Below are 19120 nucleotides of genomic sequence, written 5' to 3' on the forward strand. Positions count from 1 at the left end.
GATCTCCTTTTGGTTTATGAAGTACAAGTATACAGACACATTTACACAAAAACACAGAAAAAGACCCAGAAAATATATTTTAGTTATTAAAGGGATGATTTTGGACTATTGAGAGTATTTTTACAATTTTGCTTGTCTCTAAATTTCTACAATCCACATTGCTGTTAATTAGCTCCATCAAGCCAGTTCTGACTCACAGCAACTCTGTTTTGCAGTTTGTTGTTAGGTCCAATTGAATTGGCACTGACTCATACCCACCAAATGCACAACAGAACGAAACACTGCCCAGTTCTGCACCAACCTTACAATTGTTGCTATGCTTAAGCCCACTACTGCTGCCTCTGTGCCAACCCATCTCATTGGGGGGTCTTCCTCTTTTCCCCCAAACCTCCACTTTACCAAACATGATGTCCTTTTCTGGACCTGGTCCCTCCTGATAGCATATCCTAAGTATGAGAGACAAAGTCTGGGCATGCTGGCTTCCAATGAGCATTCTGGCTGTACTTCTTCCAACATAAATTCATTTGGTATTATTTTCTTCCACCATCATAACTCAAAATTTATCAATTCTTCTGTGGTTTTCCTTATTCTCTGTCCAACTTTAACATGCATGAGATGATTGAAAATACCATGGCTCAAGTAGGTACATCATAGTCCACAAACTGACATCTTTGCTCAACACTTAAAAAGAGGTCTTGTGCAGCTTTGTCCAATGTAATATATCATTTGTCTGCTGCTTCCATGAGTTGATGGTTGATCCAAGCAAAAGAATTCAAACCTTCCCCCAATTAATTTGATGCATTTTTTGGTCCAATGGTGAGAATTTACATTTATTCTCATTGAGGTGCAACCCATACCGAAGGCTGTGGTTTTTGATCTTCATCAGTATTTTAAGTCCTCTACACTTTTTGCAAGCTAGGTTTTTACCTGTGTTTTCAATTGTGCAGACAACAAGCTACGGATAGCATTGCAAAGTATGAGTATTCTGGAACACTGAACTGTGCTCATGAGGAACCTGTACCGAGACCAAGGCAGTTGTTCCAACACAAGGGAATATTGAATGGTTTAAAATTAGGAAAGGTGTGCACCAGGGTTGTATTCCTTCACCTTATTTATTCAATCTGTGGACTCCTGGTATCATGCTATAGGTTACTGCGCTGGACTGCAAGGTCTGTTTGAATCACAAGACTGGCGGTTTCAAGAGCCTCAGAAACTCTACACAGGGTTGCTGTGGGTCAGAACTTACTCAATGGCACTAACAACATTCATTCTGTATGCTGAGCACATAATCAAAGGTGAATTGAAGAGAGACTTTATTAAACACTTGTGATATACAGATATCACTTTGCTTGCTACAAGCAGAGGACTTAATTGATATTGCACAGGTGAAAAACCTTTTTTCTGCCAAAATTTCATCATTTGCAGGCCATACAAAATTAACGAAGTAAAAATTAGCCTGCTCATTTGGTCAAATGTTTGATGAACTCACTCCTAATGTGATAGCGGAGACCTGGTGTGCCACTGCAGGTTAATGTGCTGAACTGCAAGGTCAGTTTGAACCTCAAGGTCGGCAGTTCAAGCTCACCATCCACTCCTCGGAAACCCTATACAGAGTCACTAGGAGTCAGAACCAACTCAAATAGCACTTAATGTGATGGCTGAACTAGTTGCTTTGCCATGGTGAAAATGATTTTGTGATCCTTGTATTGCCCAGAGTACTGGCGTGGTGCTGTGGGATGATAAGGCACCAGACCAGTAAGGTCAGCCGTTCAAATTCACCAACCACTCTTTGGAAACTGTATACAGGGTCGCTATGAGCCAGATCTGATTTATAGGTACTTAACATTGCCCACGGGGCTGATGGTCCTCACTTTTGCTGTCTAGTTGCTAGATTTGACCCACTGACCAGATAGGTTCCGACTCAGTAACCCTATATATAAGGTTTCCAAGCCTATATAATCTTCAGGGAGAAAGAAAACCTCTTCTTTCGCCCATGTAAGGGCTGGTGAATTTAGCCCGTTTAACCTACTAAGGTTGAAAGAATATAGCCACTCAGAGGCACATGCTGTTTGTTTGCCTACTGTCTTTAAAGGCACTTTCTGTTCCACAGCTTTTTTAGTCCAAATGTATGGGGGGTCAGAGTGAAAAATTCACCATCTGCTAACCAAGGATGGAACTAAAGGTAGCTATTAAATACAAGACCATGTAACAAGAGGTTGAACCATCAACCTTGTGGTTCAGATTAAATTTATGGTCCAGAGCATTATCCTGCAGCACCACACCAGGATTTACCAGCCCATTATTTATAAGCATTTCTACATAGAGGAGAAATGGCACTTGCTTCCTGGATGTGCCCATAGTTCTACGGAGAATCAAATACCAAATGTCTTTCCTCAAATGACCGTTATTTTTGATGCTCACTGAACTTAAGCTGCCAATCTACAGTGATGAGACTGAGTAAGAGCCATTTGTGTTCAGAGTGAGAATAAAAATAAGGATAAATCACCAGCAATAGCTAAATGGTGGGAATAAAAAGGCAAAGGCGGACCAAAGACAATTTGATTAAGTGCTGGAAAATAAATAAGCCAATGCATGTCTCAAGAATGCCAAAATATCAATTTCATATAATGTTCCAGAGATGTTCCAATTCAATCAGCCAATGTAATTTATGTCTTTATAGATTACCAATCCCAAAATATGGTTTATCTTGCTTAGTTGCAAATCCTAGAACAAACCATGCAAATCTGACTCAGTGAAGTATTTTCTTTATATTACATTCCTTTTTGGATAAGGCATCACAGTACTGCCCATGAAAGCGCTAAATGATTACTTTGGTACCTATTGCATGAAAATACCCTATACACCTTGGTTTGGATAAAACTATGCAAGCAATCATCTAAACAACCTAAGCTGTTAAGAACATGTAGTTTGGAATGAACACATTTAATGTTAGAATTTTGTTAGAAAACAAAGGTATTTTTTTTAAATATGAAAGACATAACTTTCAGATGCAAAAAAGGATATACATTAAGTATACCCATCTTTAGACAACTTTAAAGTTTTTGGAGGGCACCCAATCCACTCTTGGTCAGGATAGGAGTCCCCTCTACAGGCCCAACCATACCATCCACATCAAATACTGGTGGAGAGACACATCATCCGCATTTGGAGATCCATCACACAGGCTTGTTCCCTGCAGTCTTTTCCAGTGATACTTCATACAAAGGCTGAGGATGCAGGAGAAGGAGGTGCAAGCCCACTTCTAGGATTTCACATTTGAAAGAGTGCTTTGACAATGAGGGCTAGGTCCTTCTCATGAAAAGCAGCAGGCAGAGGCCAAGACTCAGGCTTCATTTTGACCCAACGTTTATTGTCCTTTTACAACATGTCATTTTTGGTTTAGGAACTGTTTGTGATTAGTTTTCCAACATTAACTCAAAAGCATGTAAAATAAAATCAACCTACTCTCTATATATAAACACCCAGCAACTGTGGCCCCTCACCCTCCTGCCCGGTTTGGGTAGGGGGGGAAGAAGGGAGGGCTCGGGAAGCATTGCATTAAGTGAAATGCAGATCCTTTATTGTGGGATGGCGGTGGCGCCTTGTTTCTCACCTCGCACAGGTCCCCTGCACTGTCCCAAACTACAAAAGAAATGGCATAGGCCCATGGCCCAATTCCCTGTTGGTAATTCACTCTCCACCTCCCAAATGAATATCGCTTTATTTTATCGCTTTTGTTTTATATTTTTTTGCAACAGAAAGCCCCATCCAGAGTCTGACTGTAGCTGAAGTGTTCAGACTAAGGAATGGAGCAGGCCGTGGGCATACCCCTCGTCCCTCTTGGGTGAGTACCCCCACCCAGGGAAGAAGGTTCAGTCGGCCAGCTTGCTGGCCACCAGCACTTAGCCATATAGATCATCATCATTGTCCTCTGTGTATACACTGCCACCTGTGCCGCCTCCACTGCCCTGACTGGGGCCAGCTCCACCTTGGTTCCCTGAAGGGAATCTGTGTGCATAAAAGGACAGAAAAGTGAATTAGGACAGGGTCTATAGAGGATTTTCTCATCTATCCTTCTTAGTATTCTCAGTACATCCACCACTTTGTTTGTACAGGTCCCCAAGGCAACTTCAACACGGCCCACTGCCCTTCAGTTACCTGAAGCTGCCAAAGCCTCGACTCTGCTGAAGGGTCTGAGCAAACATCTCATACTTCCGGATGTCATTGTCACTGACAGAACGACGGGCAAAACGCATGGCTTCCTCAAAGTGGTCTCGACGGATCTCAGGCACTGGGTCATCCTCTTCTACTTCCTGTAGGATTAGTAAACACAGACCAGACCCACTAGGATAAATTAAGGTCCAGTCTAGATTCCTTCCCTGGCCTTTCCAACCACACTTTCATAGTAGTAGCTTACTGGATCTCCCTGCCTCTCCAATCCAACCCAATTACTGCTAATGCATTATGGTAAACGTTAAACAGAGATACAGAAAACAGGTCACTGGTTGCTGGGGGTAAAGGCAGAGAGAAGCAGCAGACTGTACAATGGCACAAGGAGAACTTTGTTGGGATGACTAATTTCTGCATTTCAACTGTGGAAGTAGCTACAAAATTCATACACTTGTCAAAAAGCATGAAAACGGCATACCTAAGACATATAGTGTGGCACTGTAAGATCAGCACTACACTTTGAGGTACGCAGTTCAAACTCACCAGCTGCTCCTTGGAAACCCTGTACAAGGTCACTGTGAGTCAGAACCGACTCCACAACACTAACAAATCAGAGTCTATTATATCCTGTTAAGTGCCATGGAGTCATTTCCAACTCATAATGACTGGTGGGTTTGAACTGCCATTTTTTTCAGTTAGCAGCCCAGAGCTTACCCTATAGCACCACACCAGGCCCCCCTAATTATACCTCAATAAGTCTAAATTTAAAAAGGCAATGCCTGAATGCCTGCCACATCTGAATTACACCATACCTAGTATCCACAGTTCCACTAACATGACCTGCAGCTGTTGACCCGTTATAGAATAGAAATAAGCACCATAAGGATTTTCGTGGCTGTCAGCTTTATGGAACCATATTGCCAGGCCCTTAGGTTAGCAGAAAACAAACTGGTAACACACACCCTCTTAAATGCAGTTGTTAAGTGCCGTTGAGTCAACTCTGACCCATGGTGACCCTGTACAGGGTGGTTTCCAAGAAGTAGCGGGTGAGCTTGAACCACCGACCTCGCAGTTCAAATGACTTTGCAGTCTGACGCATTAGCCCACAGCACCTGTCTCATTCTCGCAAAGTTACTTCTCTTCTGGGGCAAGCTATTATTTGCAGTTTACTCTCACTACACAACCCCCGCTCAAATCCTGTCTCTTCCAGTAAGAAGTCACTCAGTCACTCCAGTTACTGAGCCCAAGATTTAGTACATCAAAAGGAGCCCTGGTGGTATCACTGTATAAGCACTACACTGCTAATTGGCAGTTCAAACCCACCAGCCTCTCTGCAGAAAAAAGATGAGACTTTCTAACCCCACAAAGATTTATAGTCTCAAAAACCCTATATAGGGTCGCTATCTATGAGTTAGAATTGACTTAATGGCATTGAGTGAGATACTCTACTAATGACTTTTAATCCTTTTCATAGAAACATAAGGATACCACAGACCTTTCAAAAGGTAAAGAAAATAATTTATTCATTTCTACCATATGCCATGACACAAGCAAAATGAGTCTTCTACCTTCATGGAACTTACTATATGGAAACACAACAAATTTACATGTAATTCCAGAAGATCCACAAACACCTCTCCCCACCACAGGGATAGATTCATAGAGCCTATGCTCGAAGTCCAGCTCTATGTTTTCTGCCTAATCATACTGATTTCTCTACTTATGAAGCCTGGTTTACACTGAACATATAATCTGCCAATCTCTTCTCAGCCATTGTAATTCTAGAGAGAAGAGTTAACATCGGCATTCTTTCTCTGGTGCCCTACTAAACATCTTCTGAAACATGATCTTTTCAAAACCTTCTCTACTCTAGGACATAGTGAAGACTGTGCCCTGGTTTGCAATACTTTGCATGTATCTGGAAAAAGACACAGGCTCACCATGGCAGATGGATTGGTCTGCCTCTCACGTTCCCGACGAATTTCACTTTCAATGGATTCGCGGATGGCCAGCTTGCAAGCACGCTGGCAAATCTCTGTCAGGTCAGCTCCAGAGAAACCATTCGTCATCTTAGCCAGGAATTCCAAATCCACATCCTAAAAGAAGTGGCAAAGTTGCATTAGCAGATAGCCTTTCTCCCTTGGGATACACTCATCTTTGGTCTACCCAATCACTCCCAACTCCAGTTTGCCCTGTCTTCTGTCAAATCATTTTATTCCTGACTCTAGGTGAACTTAATCCCCCATATCTTCCATCTTCCCTTTAAAATAATCCTGACATCAGGAATTCCCAATGGTATCTAGACCAAGAATTAAAAGAGAATTCTGCACTAGCCTGACTTGTGGAAGCCCCCAAGGCCCTTCACCTTGCACCTGCCTTGGCAACTGGGGACTTGCGCAGATTGGCCTTGAGAATGGCAACGCGAGACTTCTCATCAGGAAGCGGGATGTAGATGAGCTGGTCAAGGCGACCAGGTCGCAAGATGGCAGGATCAATGATATCAGGCCTGTTAGTAGCGCCAATGATGAACACATTCTTTTTTGTGGACATGCCATCCATTTCTGTTAGGATCTGGTTGATTACTCGATCAGCAGCCCCACCACCATCTCCAATGTTCCCACCACGGGCCTTGGCAATTGAATCCAGCTCATCAAAGAATAGTACACAGGGGGCAGCTTGACGAGCCTGTGGAAGGGAGAATGGACTCAAACACTAGTTCTACTGTCTCTCAGATACTGGAAGGGAAAGAAAATGAAGAATCCTTCATTGTTCCAGCTGAGTCGCTAGTTTTGATTCTCACAAAGCCTCTATTCCCAACCTTTTCCCCAAGCAAGTGAATAGATAGTCCAGTCCCTTATAGCTCACCTTATCAAAGATTTCCCTGACATTGGCTTCAGACTCCCCAAACCACATGGTAAGCAGCTCAGGACCCTTGATGGAGATGAAATTGGCCTGACATTCATTAGCAATGGCTTTGGCCAACAAAGTTTTCCCACAGCCAGGAGGTCCATAGAACAGTACTCCCTTGGAGGGTGTCATGCCAAACTTGAGGAATTTGTCTGGGTGTTCCACAGGATACTAGGGGATAAAGAAAAGAGGGTCCAGGACTATTTCATAACTTTAATGAAATATAATTAAACCTAAGCATTCCCTCTCTACCACCTCACAGTATATCCATGGTATAAAAATCAGATTCTCTAGGAGCAAGCTCCTTAGTGCTTCAAACCTCAAAACATCAGGTTCCTCAGCTGTGCGTTCACAATTCTTACAATGAGAGACAACCCAGCTCAATGACAATGTAGTAAGATAGTGACTCATCCTGAACCAAGTTATCCTACCTGAACCAACTCCTGGAGCTCACGTTTGACATCCTCTAGACCCCCAATGTCCTCCCAGGTCACCTGTGGCACTTCCACAACAGTTTCCCGCAGTGCTGATGGGTTGCTCTGGCTCAGGGCCCACTAAAACAGGAGGAAAATTCTAGGATGAGACTTGCCAGTGAAAAGGTCTAAATGTATGTGTGTATAGCTGAGGTGGGGTTATATGCAGTCTTACCCGGAAATCATCCATAGTAACTGCCAGGGAGTTCATGACTTCTGCATCAATGGTCTCATCCTCTAAGTCAATGAGGTCCATCTTCTTGCGAATGGCCTGTAGAGCAGCTTCTGAGCACAAGGCTGCCAAGTCAGCACCTACATGTCCATGAGTCTCATTGGCTACCTGCAGACAAAAGATAAACTTAGCATTCTGTCTATAAAACCCAGCTGACTTGGAAGCTCAGAGACACTGGCCCCTTCTCCTAACTCCTACAATCTCCTCTGTCTGGACCTTCCCACTTTTATTTGAACACATACAAGCAGTCCTATCACTGGTAGGGTTTTACGTGCTTAAGCCTGGACATAAGACCTAGAAATAATTTTATAGCTTACTCTGAGGCCGTTATCAACTGAAAAACAAGCCACCTCTAATTTCCTGGACTGGAATTTAAGATCACTTCCTTTCACCTCTCCAGAAATAAAAATCAGTCTCCTCACACCTTATTCCTCTAGTCAGTTTCTGCAACTACCTAGTAAAAAGAAACATCCTAACTCCTGGCCAGTTCTCATCAGCACTCCACCTGTTCCAAGTCCACATCATCTGCCAACTTCATGTTCTTGGTATGAATTTGAAGAATTTCCAGGCGTCCTGTGGCATCAGGGATTCCAATATCTACCTCCCTGTCAAAGCGACCTGTGGGACAGTGAATGAACACAGTCAGGGTTCATTTCTGATTCAGGGAGAGAAGATGATGCTAAGGTGATCAACCATCCCAGTTTGCTTAGCACTGTCCTTGTATTAGCACTAAAAGTCCCATGTCCTAGAAAATTCCTCAATCTCAGACAAGTCAGGATGGTTGATCATACTAGAGAGGTCACAGATGGGGATAAAGACTCCTGGGCCTTATCACTGCAAAGAACTCCAAAAAACCCTTAGGATTAGATGCTTTCAATGAAAGACCAAAGGTGAATACCAGGAGACACATATAACTTTTTTAAGTACAGAGTTGAAATTTGGGATGCTTACCAAATCGTCGTAGTGCTGGATCAATGCTGTTGGGTCTGTTGGTTGCTGCCATGACAATCACATGTGCTCTCTGCTTTAGGCCATCCATGAGGGTCAACAACTGTGATACAATACGCCTCTCCACCTCCCCATGAGTCTACAAGGAGAGAGTATTTGGTCAGAAGTAAAATCAAGACCTTTCAACCCCCACCCATCCCTTGGGGGAATTCCTACTTTCTCTCTTTTGGGAGCAATGGCATCTAGCTCATCAATGAAGATAATGGCAGGAGCATTTTTCTCAGCCTCCTCAAAGGCTTTACGAAGGTTGCTCTCAGACTCACCAGCCAATTTGCTCATGATCTCAGGACCTGAAATGACACAAGACGAAAGCAATGACAGAATTATATTTTTCTCTAATCTCAGGAAATCAGATCTTCTATTTGCCTGTTCTATAGACTGGTGAGAAGATGGCGATCATCACCTCTGTCTACCCTCTCCCAGCCACTTTTTCCCTAAGAGATACAAGTGTAAGGGTGAGAAGAGATGCTTTGTAATCTCTAAAAAGAGGTATGAGTCTTTTGATTTGACTTTTATTCTAACTTGTTAGCTGCTATCATCACACAACCCCCACCCCTGTGCACAATAGAACCAAATTAAATGCTGCCCAGTCCTGTGCCATCTCCATGATCACACCGTTGACTAATCTTTCTTCCAAGTCCATCTCAGTCTGGAAATTCTGCTGGAACCCAGTCAGCATCATAACATACAAGTCTCTAGTGACACACAGATGACAGCTGCCCAGGTGGTGCACTGGCCAGAACTAAGCCTGAGTCTCCAGTGAGAAAGGTCAGAGTTCTACCACCGAGCCACCAATGCTCCCAACATTCCAACTGAATAGTGGGAATGGGACAGGGTCACAAGGGAAAAATATCCTCACTTTGTTGCTTATCTATCTGTCTGTAGCGTACAACAGTAAGGTACTAATGTGTACATGTGCAAAAATATCCACGCGTTCTCTATCTCAAGTTCAGCTGAGTTGAGTACAACCAGACAAAATATGAACCAAAGTCTCTTACCATTGATCAAGAAGAAGAAGGCTCCAGTTTCATTTGCTACAGCTCGAGCAATCAGGGTCTTCCCTGTCCCAGGAGGTCCATAGAGCAGGATTCCCCGAGGGGGCTAAGGACCAGTAAATAAAATTAGAATTTAGACTCGAGTTTGTCATCTTCTTCCAACATTTTTGTATATACCATTTTGCAGATTCTGGCTCATAGTGACCCAATAAGACAGAACAGAACTGTCCCGTAGGGTTTCCTGGGTTTTAATTCTTATTAAACTTTTTACGGTTCAGGTGACTATTTACAAGTTAGTTTTCCATTCAGTAAACTACATATATTTTGTTTCATGATACTGGTTGCAATCCCTATAATGTAACAGCACCCTTATTTCCTTCTGTGTTTCCATCCACCTTTCATTCCTATCCATTTCCTGCCATCTGAGTTTTGTTTTGGGAGAAATGCCACCCTTTTGGTCTTATATAGTTGATTGCTCTGAGGAGTACATTCCCTCTGGTGTTATTGTTCACTGTATAGGTCTATTCTTTGGCTGCATGTTTAGTCCCAGGAGACGGTTTCAATTACAGGTTTGAAAGGTATCTAACGGTCACAGATTAAAGGGTTCCACCAGTTTGTATCAAATCAATAAATCTTGTCTTTATGATTTTAAATTTGGGATTTACATTTCCTCACTGCCAACCCACCCCTGCTCACTTTATCAAAGACTTTATTTATAATGATCCAAATCGGACCAGGCACCACCTAAGTTTTTCTGGTCTCACGATCATGATGTATTATGGGAACAAATTGCCAGATCTTTATCCCACAGAGCCACTGGTGAGTTCAAACTACAAATCAACCTTTCAATTAGCAGCCAAGAGTGTCTCACCAGGGTTCTTCCAACCCTGTTGTTGTGTTCCATGGAGTCAGTTTCTGACTCAAAGCGACCCTGTATAGGGTTTCCGAGGCTGTAAATCTTTACGGGAGCAGAAAGCCTCATCTTTCTCCAGCGGAACAGGTGGTAGCTCCAACTGCTGACCTTGACACTAGCAGCTGGATTCGTAACCACTATGCTACCAGAGCTTCCTACCCACCTTAAAATGGCTTGATTGATGCTCTAATGGATGAGAATCAACCCTGACACCAGTTAAGAATAAGTGTCTGACGGTAAATGCATGGAAAATGGTTTAATTCAAGCCACACTCCATGACTAGCAGGGAAAACATTACTGAACACTGGCAACACCAATGAGTATAACTGCTATGGAAGCAAAGAACAGAGAAATAACTCTAAGAAACTTTACTGAGTGAATCTGAAGATCCTGAGACTAAGGAAAAGCGAATCTCATTATGCCAAGTGCTTGGCTTTAGACATATATCAAGAGTCAAGGACTACCTATGTTACCTAAGAAAGCAGGATCTGTTGTCAGAGGCTTTCTCACTCCAGCAATAATAATCCTCTCATCACCCTTCCAGGATTTATCAGGTTGGAGTGATTTTAGCCTATATAGCCAATCACACATTTTCCTCTTTGAAGTCTCATCCACAAACAGAAGATGAAAACTATCATACGATTATGTGTATAGGGCACTAGGGAAAGGAGTAAGAATTTCATCTACAGTGTGTTCCATGATAGGAGATATGAAAATAGATCAGCAGTTCTCAACCTTTTGGTCTTAGAATTCTTTATACTCGACAACAAATCTTTTAATTTCTCTTTCTACTGATGGTATTATTCTAGACAGGTTCGCAAACGACAGCAGTTTGTTTTTAATAGGCCAATGAGGCAAGAATAACTTACACTTTGAAGTTGCAATAAACAAAGAAACTTTACCATGCTCATTTAAAAAACAGTGGTAAGACTGCACCATCAAAGGCAGAAAACTTTTGAGATCACAAAAAACAAGGCGTTCTGTTGAGTCCCAACTCTCACAGATTTCACTGTTATTATTGTACTTCTAGCACTGGACTGCTTGGTAACCACAAGGTTGGTGGTTCAACCCACCAACTGCTCCGTTTCTCAGAAACCGCAAACAGGTCGCTATGAGTCGGAACCAACTCAAAGGCACACAATAACAATCCAATATTAATAATGATGGACATATATGAAGTCATTAATCACCTCAGACTTGATCCCACAAGAGCCCAAGATACTCACCTTCACACCAATTGCCTTAAAGAGGGCCGGATGTCTCAGAGGCAGCTCCACCATTTCCTTTATCTGAGCTAGCTGTTTCCTGCAGCCACCAATGTCATCATAGCCTACTTCATTCAAGGATTCTTCTTCATCCTGAACATAAGGTAGACACACAAAAGGAGAAGGCAAGAATAAAACAGAAGCAAAAGTTGAGTTTAATCCAAATCCTCTCACTATCTGATGTGAGAAATCAGTCCCCATGAGTATGAAGAATCCCACTGAGTATAAGGGATTCTACCTCACAGAACTGAAAATCCTAAGGCAAAAAAAGTTCCAGCAAAGTCCTTTCCTCTCACTCTGTCCTTGGTCTTACTAGGCAGGGGACCTAGACTAGAAATTCTAGGAAATGGGCAAAAAGCCTAAATACCAAGACTAGCTCCACTTGTTCAAAAACTATTCCAATCAATTAAATCACCTTGGGTTCAATCGAGATTGTGTTTTAATCACTGGTAATCAATACTTCCAAGAAACACGCAGGCCCAAAATGAATACCTGAGACATTCACCCACCTCTAGAAAGAAACTTAGTTCCAAATAATACCCAATCTTTCATAATCAAGGAGATAACTGGGATCAGGAACTCACCTCTCGTTTGATAGGCTCCCCTTCACAGTGGATCACAGTGTCTGGAGCAACAATGCAGTAAGGGCTGGGATCTGTCTCTACCACTTTGAACTCCACAGCACGCATTCCACCGCGGACAAGAAAAATGTCTCCTATGAAAACAAACAGTACAAGTACAGTTAGAAATAGCAACTACAAGATCAAGTGAGAATTCAACATCAGAACATGGAGTCCAGAAAAATCAAAAGAGTCCAGAAAATCAAATTTACAAGATATTGCTTTATCTCCTGCCCATCACCATAGTTTTATTAAACATTCAGTAAGAGAAGGCAAGACTATGAAGAGTCCATCCAATCCCTTTGTTACTCAGAGGACAATGAACAAAACTTGAATATGTCAGAAACTCCTAAGGTTTAGACTCAGGGGGTACAGGTAACCCCAGCTTTTACTAGTCCAATGGTAGTGTTGTGCTATATGAATACAGCAAAAATGGACAGTCTCTTCCTACAGAGAGAACAGCTATAGGAATGTGCATAAGTGAAAGCAAAACACATGAGCATGTGTGCAGAACGCACATTCATATAGATGTATATGAGAATGAGATAGAGGTGTTCAAACCCCACAAATAACCATCCTCAAGCTCAGGCCTAAGAATTTTCTCTCACCTTTCCGGATGGGTCGATAAGCTTCCAGGAAATACGGCTTAAGGTATACCTCAAAGAGATTGCCAGTAATGCCTTCCACTGTATCATCGATGGGTAAAACGTGGATACGTTTGCCATACTTCACATCAGGGCATGGCTGGATGCTGAAGATAACAAGCAGACGCCACATTACCTATCAACCACACTGCAGCCCCAAGCACCGAGAGCAGATCCTAAAGGGTCTGGCACAGAGAGCTGACAGCAAGCACAAAAGAAAAGGCAGGGATGGCTTTAGGTGAAAAAAGGATGGAGAAGAGAAGTAGGAGTGTGACGAGAGGTACAGTCAAAGCAAACTAAGACAGGTCACACGAATAGCAAGAAAGTAAGAGGAATCATAAGAGGTGACAGGACAGCCAAAGGCAAGCACATAAGGAAGATAGGAGTAGGGCTTCAGAGAGCTATATCCACTTGTGGCTAATCTTTGTTGTTGCTACTACTGTTAAGTGCCACCAAGTCGCTTCCAACTCATGGTGGTGATGGTGGTTCAAATCAACCTTATGGTCAAGTGCTTACCAATTTTGCAAAAAGATGACTTAATTAGACAAGTGTCAGAGAAATAAAAAGTGAAAAACAATCAAGATATCAGTATTCTGAGAACCTAAGCATCCCTAGGAAGAAGGCTACATCAACACCTAGAATCCATGACCTCAAGATGGAAAAGTCTCTTGTCTAAAGTTACCGAGAAATAACCCAAATCACTAAGGCTGGCACTATCCTGGCTCCACCAATAACACTTTTGGATTAACTTGGATCCTTATAAGACCTGCCCACATTCCTACCTCACTCCAGCCCTAACATGAACCATGACTTCAGACATAATAGTGAAATCTTCTAGAAATTAACAGACACAAGCTCTCAAATGGCATCTTAAACCAGGGTTTTATAGTGTGGTTAAGTTAAATCACTCATGGAAAAAATGAAAAGTGCCAAGAAAATCATAGAAATACTAACTTGTCCCAACTGCCACGCAGAGGTGGATTTTGAAGTCGTAGGGAAGAAGAACTGAAACCTTCCAGTAGACTTTTTCTATCTGTAGCTGCCAAGATTTTCAAGGGGCTCCGGCTTATAACGTAGGCTATCTCTGGCCTCCCATCCCTGAGGGGCCAAGGACCCCACACACACCTGATAACATCTCCTAGGCGAACACGAAGATTATTCCGAACAACTCTGTTCATTCGAATCTTCTCATCAGAACATGTGTCATCAGAAAGCACAATGCATACAGCTTCCCGCCTCTTCTTTCCTTTCAGCAACACCGTGTCACCTCGGAACAACTGCAGCTCATCCATCTTGGGCTGAGGAAAGAAGGTTAAGGCCTTTGGGTCACTGGACAAAAAGGGGTAGACAGCAGCCCTGGTGGTTGGGATTCCCAATAAACCCCACTCTATCTGTGGTCACTGCAAGAAAAACAAGAAAAGAATCCTGGGAAAAGCCCTCAGTTAAGTACAATATGGAAAGATTGAACTGTAGATCCAACTTACCTGGGACAGGGACACCACACTGTTGTCCTCATTGATGGCTTCATCGACAATTAACCGATTGGGACGGTTCTTCTGTTTAAGAATGGCTGTTGACAAGTCATCACCTTTTGAACTAGAAACAAGAAATTAAGTCAGTTCTAATGTAGTCTCCGGAGTACTGGTGTGGTATTGTGGGTTAATGCACCAGACTGAAAAGCCGTTTGAACTGCAAAGTTGATAGCTCAAGCTCACCAGCTGCTCCTCAGAAATCCTATACAGGGTCACTATGGGTCGGAACTGACTCAACAGCACTTAACAACAACAATGTATTCTCCAGGAATCCTGGTGCAGCGTGATAGGATAAGCACTGACCACAGGTCGATTTAGGATAAGCACTGACCACAAGGTCAGCAGTTCAAACTCACCAGCCGCTCCTAGGAAGCCCTACTTCACAACAACAATAACCTCTAAGAGGCCCTACTCCAAACTCTACATTTAGGAAAATTATAATTCTGTCAAGGTCATGAGGGGCAATATCTAACACGTACTATGATCCCCACTCCAGCAGCTGTTGATATGTTTAGTACTGGTATCCCAGCTGTAATGCCCCAAGTAATCCTGCGCAGTGTCAGGAAACTACAACCAGAAGAGGGCATCCACAGGACACTGAATAACTCAAAGAACAGTAAGTAATCTTTACTGTTGTTGTTAAGTGCCATCAGTTCTGACCCATAGTGACCCTGTATAGGGTTTCCGAGGAGCAGCTGGTGAGTTTGAACCACCAACCTTGCAGTTCAAACAGCTTTGCAGTTTAGTGTATTAACCCACAGCACCAAACCAGTAGTTTTTAGACTTCATAATATTGGTGCTGTCAAGTTGGTTACGACTCATAGCGACACTGTATAGTGTCCAAGGAACTGTTCATGAGTTGAACTACAGACCTTGTGGTTCAAACCAATCTTGCAGACTAGTGCTTTACCCTATGGCGCTTCAACAAAAAATTCAGTGTTTAAGATAGGGATTCTTCAGTCAAGTGAAATCCCAAAGCAGCCACTGATTAATTAACTATGATCCTGGGCAAGTTATTTAACCTCTCTGGACTTTGAGAGCCTCATCCTTGAAAAACGGAGATTGATAGAATGAGTCTTAAGACATGGATGTTAAAGTGCTCCACACAGTGACTGACACATGGTACTTTTGCTTACCGTGATTACTGAGATTAGGAAGGTTTGCAAAATAACCTTGGAGCATTAAAGATATTTCCTCTTCCTCAATAGGCAGTTGGTTGATTGATTCATGTAGCGAGCACCAGCTCTAGCTAGCTCTTTCTAACCTTCCTATAGAATGAATGAGCCCCAACTCCCACTAAGTATGGGGACAAATACAGCAGTTTCATTAGCACTATCTTCCTTTCTGGTAACATAGTGGTTTCGAATTGGGCTGCTAACCTCAGGGTCAGCAGTTTGAAACTACCAGCTGTTCCGTGGGAGAAAAGATGAGGTTTTCTGCTCCTGTAAAGATTTACAGCCTCAGAAACCCCATACAGGGTCGCTATGAGTCGGAACTGACTCCATGGCACATAACCACCACCACCACCACCACCACCACATTCCTTACTGGCTATAATGAATGCCAGATCATGGCACTGGAAAGCCAAAAAACAAAGAACACCATATTAAAGATCTGAAACCTCCAGAAAAAGGTTCAAGCTCAGAAGCTTCATAGTAATGGTTACAAAACCAACAGAACTCCAATGAATTCAGAGGGTCAAAATAAAGAAATGTTGAGACATGGGGCAAATCTAAATCCCTCTCACCCAGATCAAAGTTGCCCAAGTGTATTTAAAATCATTCACTCCACAGTGACAATAGCTTATCACCAGTTTAACTCTAGCCTTGGCTAGGTGGGCTCTCAGTTTAAAATGTTGCCTGCTCTTAGTTAATGCCAAAAAAACATGAACATTAACTGAAATAGGGAGACCAGAGTGGAAGAAACGAGACCAGTATAAACCCATCACTCCCCTACCACCACAATACCCTCTCCAAGGGTTGCCTATCTCCTGATTAATGTGTAATACTGAAATGGAAGAAAAATGCCACCTTATAGTCATCAGTTTCTACTTCCCTTTTAATCCGAAAGCTGCATTCTACCAAAAAATCCTGTCTACCATCTCTGACCCTGGCTCTGGAGATGAGTGGTATTCCCTTCACTTAATATAAAGAAAGACCTCCAAAAGTGGTCATATCTAAAACAGAAAAGTCAGTCAGATCCTGGGCAAGAAGCAGTTCTGATGGCTCGCAGACATCCTCCATTATCTTCTGCATGAGTCAGGCCCTTTCCAGAACCTCAACAGGTCAAAGGCGACTTGGAAGGCCTTCGGGGTAAGAGTCATCAAGATGTGCTTTAAATGTGCATCTTTGATGCCAGGTTCCAAGAATTTGAGATTTTTATTTTTAGCATTGAAAACACTGACTGGTCCTTTTAAATCAGGGGCTGAGTAATAACTTCATCCCAACTCAGAAACTTGAGAATGCAGAATACACCTCAAAAAACGAAACCCTTCGAGGCAAGAAGGTGATTTGCCCATGAGTTGCATTTCCTAGAGCTTCTGATTGGAAACTGAGATGGGCTGAGGTGGTCTTTAATTCTTTTATGGGGGATGTGTGTTGTGTCCAAAGTCTCAGGGCCCAAAATTTCTCAACGTAACAGCTTGGGGAAAGGGGTGTGTGGGTCAAGAATTGGGGCCACGCTAACCTTCATAACACAAAAGCTGAAACCTAGGAAGACCCACAAAACACGAACTGTGATTCACATTTCAGCAAAAAACAAAACACAAAGGAAAATTTCCCTTCTTCCAGGTCACAACATCTAGGAGAGCGGCCTTAGATTTTCTCTTCTCAATCACAAGAGGCCTTCAAGGAGGCGGCGGCCAGAGCAAAGGCGGGCCCACCCCACCCCCCCGAAACTGCCCGGTCTACTCGGGTGGCAGGAGACGCCGTACACAGGCCGGGCCGGGCCGCCGGGCGCTTCCCCGCTCGGCCAGCTTCGGCCTCCGCCTCCTGGGTCACAGGGCTCCTGGGGCCTTCACGTGGCCCCGAGTCCACGCCCACCGGGCCCAGCCGGGGACTTCAGCACGCGGGGCCTGCTCTCTTGGGGGCCGAAGGCCTTCCGAGGGTGGCAGGCCGATCCCTGACGGGTGCCACAATGCTCGGGGCTCCGCGCCGGCAGTGTGGGCTCAAAGCCCTCACTAGGCCCGGACAACCGTTCGGAGAAAGCCAATCGGGCCGGGCCGGGCCTGCATGACACAGCACGATCTGGCCCAGGCCCCGACCCGGGCCCAACGCAAGTCCTGCCCAGGGGGCGCAGCCAGGCCCCACCAGGCCCGCGGTCCCTCATTCTCCCCTTCCTCTCGTTCTTGCCTCCCTCATTCCCTGTTTCCACCTCAGATACTCCCAGCGCTAGGCCTGTCCGGGCCGGGCCTACCCACCGCGGCGGGTCCCGCCGGCGCGCGCACCCGCGGCGGACGGACGGGCACGCGCACACATACTCACTCAGCTCCGGAGGCCATGGCGCGTGCCTCTCCCGGCCGGCGACTGTGGCGGCCCGCGGGTAACGGCTACGAGGGGTAGCGGGCTACCGACTGGGCCGGGGCTCAGCTCTCCCAGGCGGGGGTTGAGCAGCGGCTACAAACCCGCAGGCAACCTCCCTCTCGCTTCCTCCCAGCGGCACTGGGGCGGTGGGCCGGCGGGAGACGCTGGCTCCGGACCTGCGAGGGGTGATACGACGGCTCACGACGGCAGCAGACGCTTCGCTGAGACTGAGCCGAGAAGAGCCGAATCATCGGAAGGAGAGCCGCTCTCGCCTCAGCCAATCACCGTCTGCGCTAGGGACCCCTGCCCGCCTCTCTGCGCCTCTCCCCAGCAACCCGTGGACCAGAGCCAATCAAGAAATTCATTTGCGGCCTGACTCCCGCCTCTGGGCTGCAACACGCCTAGTAACGCCAAGTCAATTGGCTACGGTGCTACGCTTCCTCGACGGATTGAGATTCTCGACCAATCAACGAGAAGAATGGGGCCAGATTGACTGGAGAAGGCGAGCCTTTAATACCTGGAGGCGGACTCTCCCACTTGGCTCTAGTTCATTGGCTCCCGAGTTTATCCACTTGGAAGAAGCTGGCACAATGGCTTGAAACCTTTTATTTGTGTATTGGACTCCTGGTGTGGCGTTATAGGATAAGCACTGGACTAGCAGCATCGATGGACTCAAGCGTGGCAGCAGTAGTGAGGTTGGCCCAGGATTGGGCAGTGTTTCGTTCTGCTGTACATAAGGTCGCTAGGAGTCGGTACCGACTCAATGGCACCGAACTACAAGGTCAGCGGTTCAAACCTATCAGCTGCTCTCGGAAAACCCTATACAGAGTCGCTGTGAGT

The 19120-nt window shown here is 44.5% G+C and overlaps 1 protein-coding gene across 1 annotated transcript; it reads right to left on the reverse strand.

Annotated features, from left to right (window-relative positions):
• Positions 1-3351: 3351 nt before the first annotated feature.
• VCP (valosin containing protein) lies at positions 3352-18625 on the reverse strand. The gene is made up of 17 exons (XM_006863066.1): positions 18242-18625; positions 14712-14823; positions 14353-14525; positions 13192-13334; positions 12548-12678; positions 11925-12056; positions 9789-9891; positions 8947-9080; positions 8734-8869; positions 8288-8400; positions 7726-7890; positions 7509-7631; positions 7036-7248; positions 6547-6855; positions 6111-6266; positions 4159-4313; positions 3352-4008 (listed from the first exon to the last, which is right to left on the reverse strand). Exons 1-17 carry the CDS (start codon positions 18256-18258, stop codon positions 3903-3905), a joined length of 2421 nt encoding a protein of 806 aa, XP_006863128.1. The 5' UTR covers positions 18259-18625; the 3' UTR covers positions 3352-3902.
• Between the last annotated feature and the right edge of the window lie 495 nt (positions 18626-19120).

Source organism: Chrysochloris asiatica, unplaced genomic scaffold (assembly GCF_000296735.1).
Source record: "Chrysochloris asiatica unplaced genomic scaffold, ChrAsi1.0 scaffold00053, whole genome shotgun sequence".
NCBI lineage: Eukaryota > Metazoa > Chordata > Mammalia > Afrosoricida > Chrysochloridae > Chrysochloris > Chrysochloris asiatica.

Bases quoted from the DNA above. Each gene is read 5' to 3' on its own strand.
- VCP (XM_006863066.1), bottom strand. The intron at 13,335-14,352 runs GTGTGTGTGGGG...TGTTATCTTCAG, and splicing joins CGCCTAGGAGATGTTATCAG to CATCCAGCCATGCCCTGATG. The intron at 9,081-9,788 runs GTAAGAGACTTT...GTGTCATTTCAG, and splicing joins CTTCTTCTTCTTGATCAATG to GTCCTGAGATCATGAGCAAA.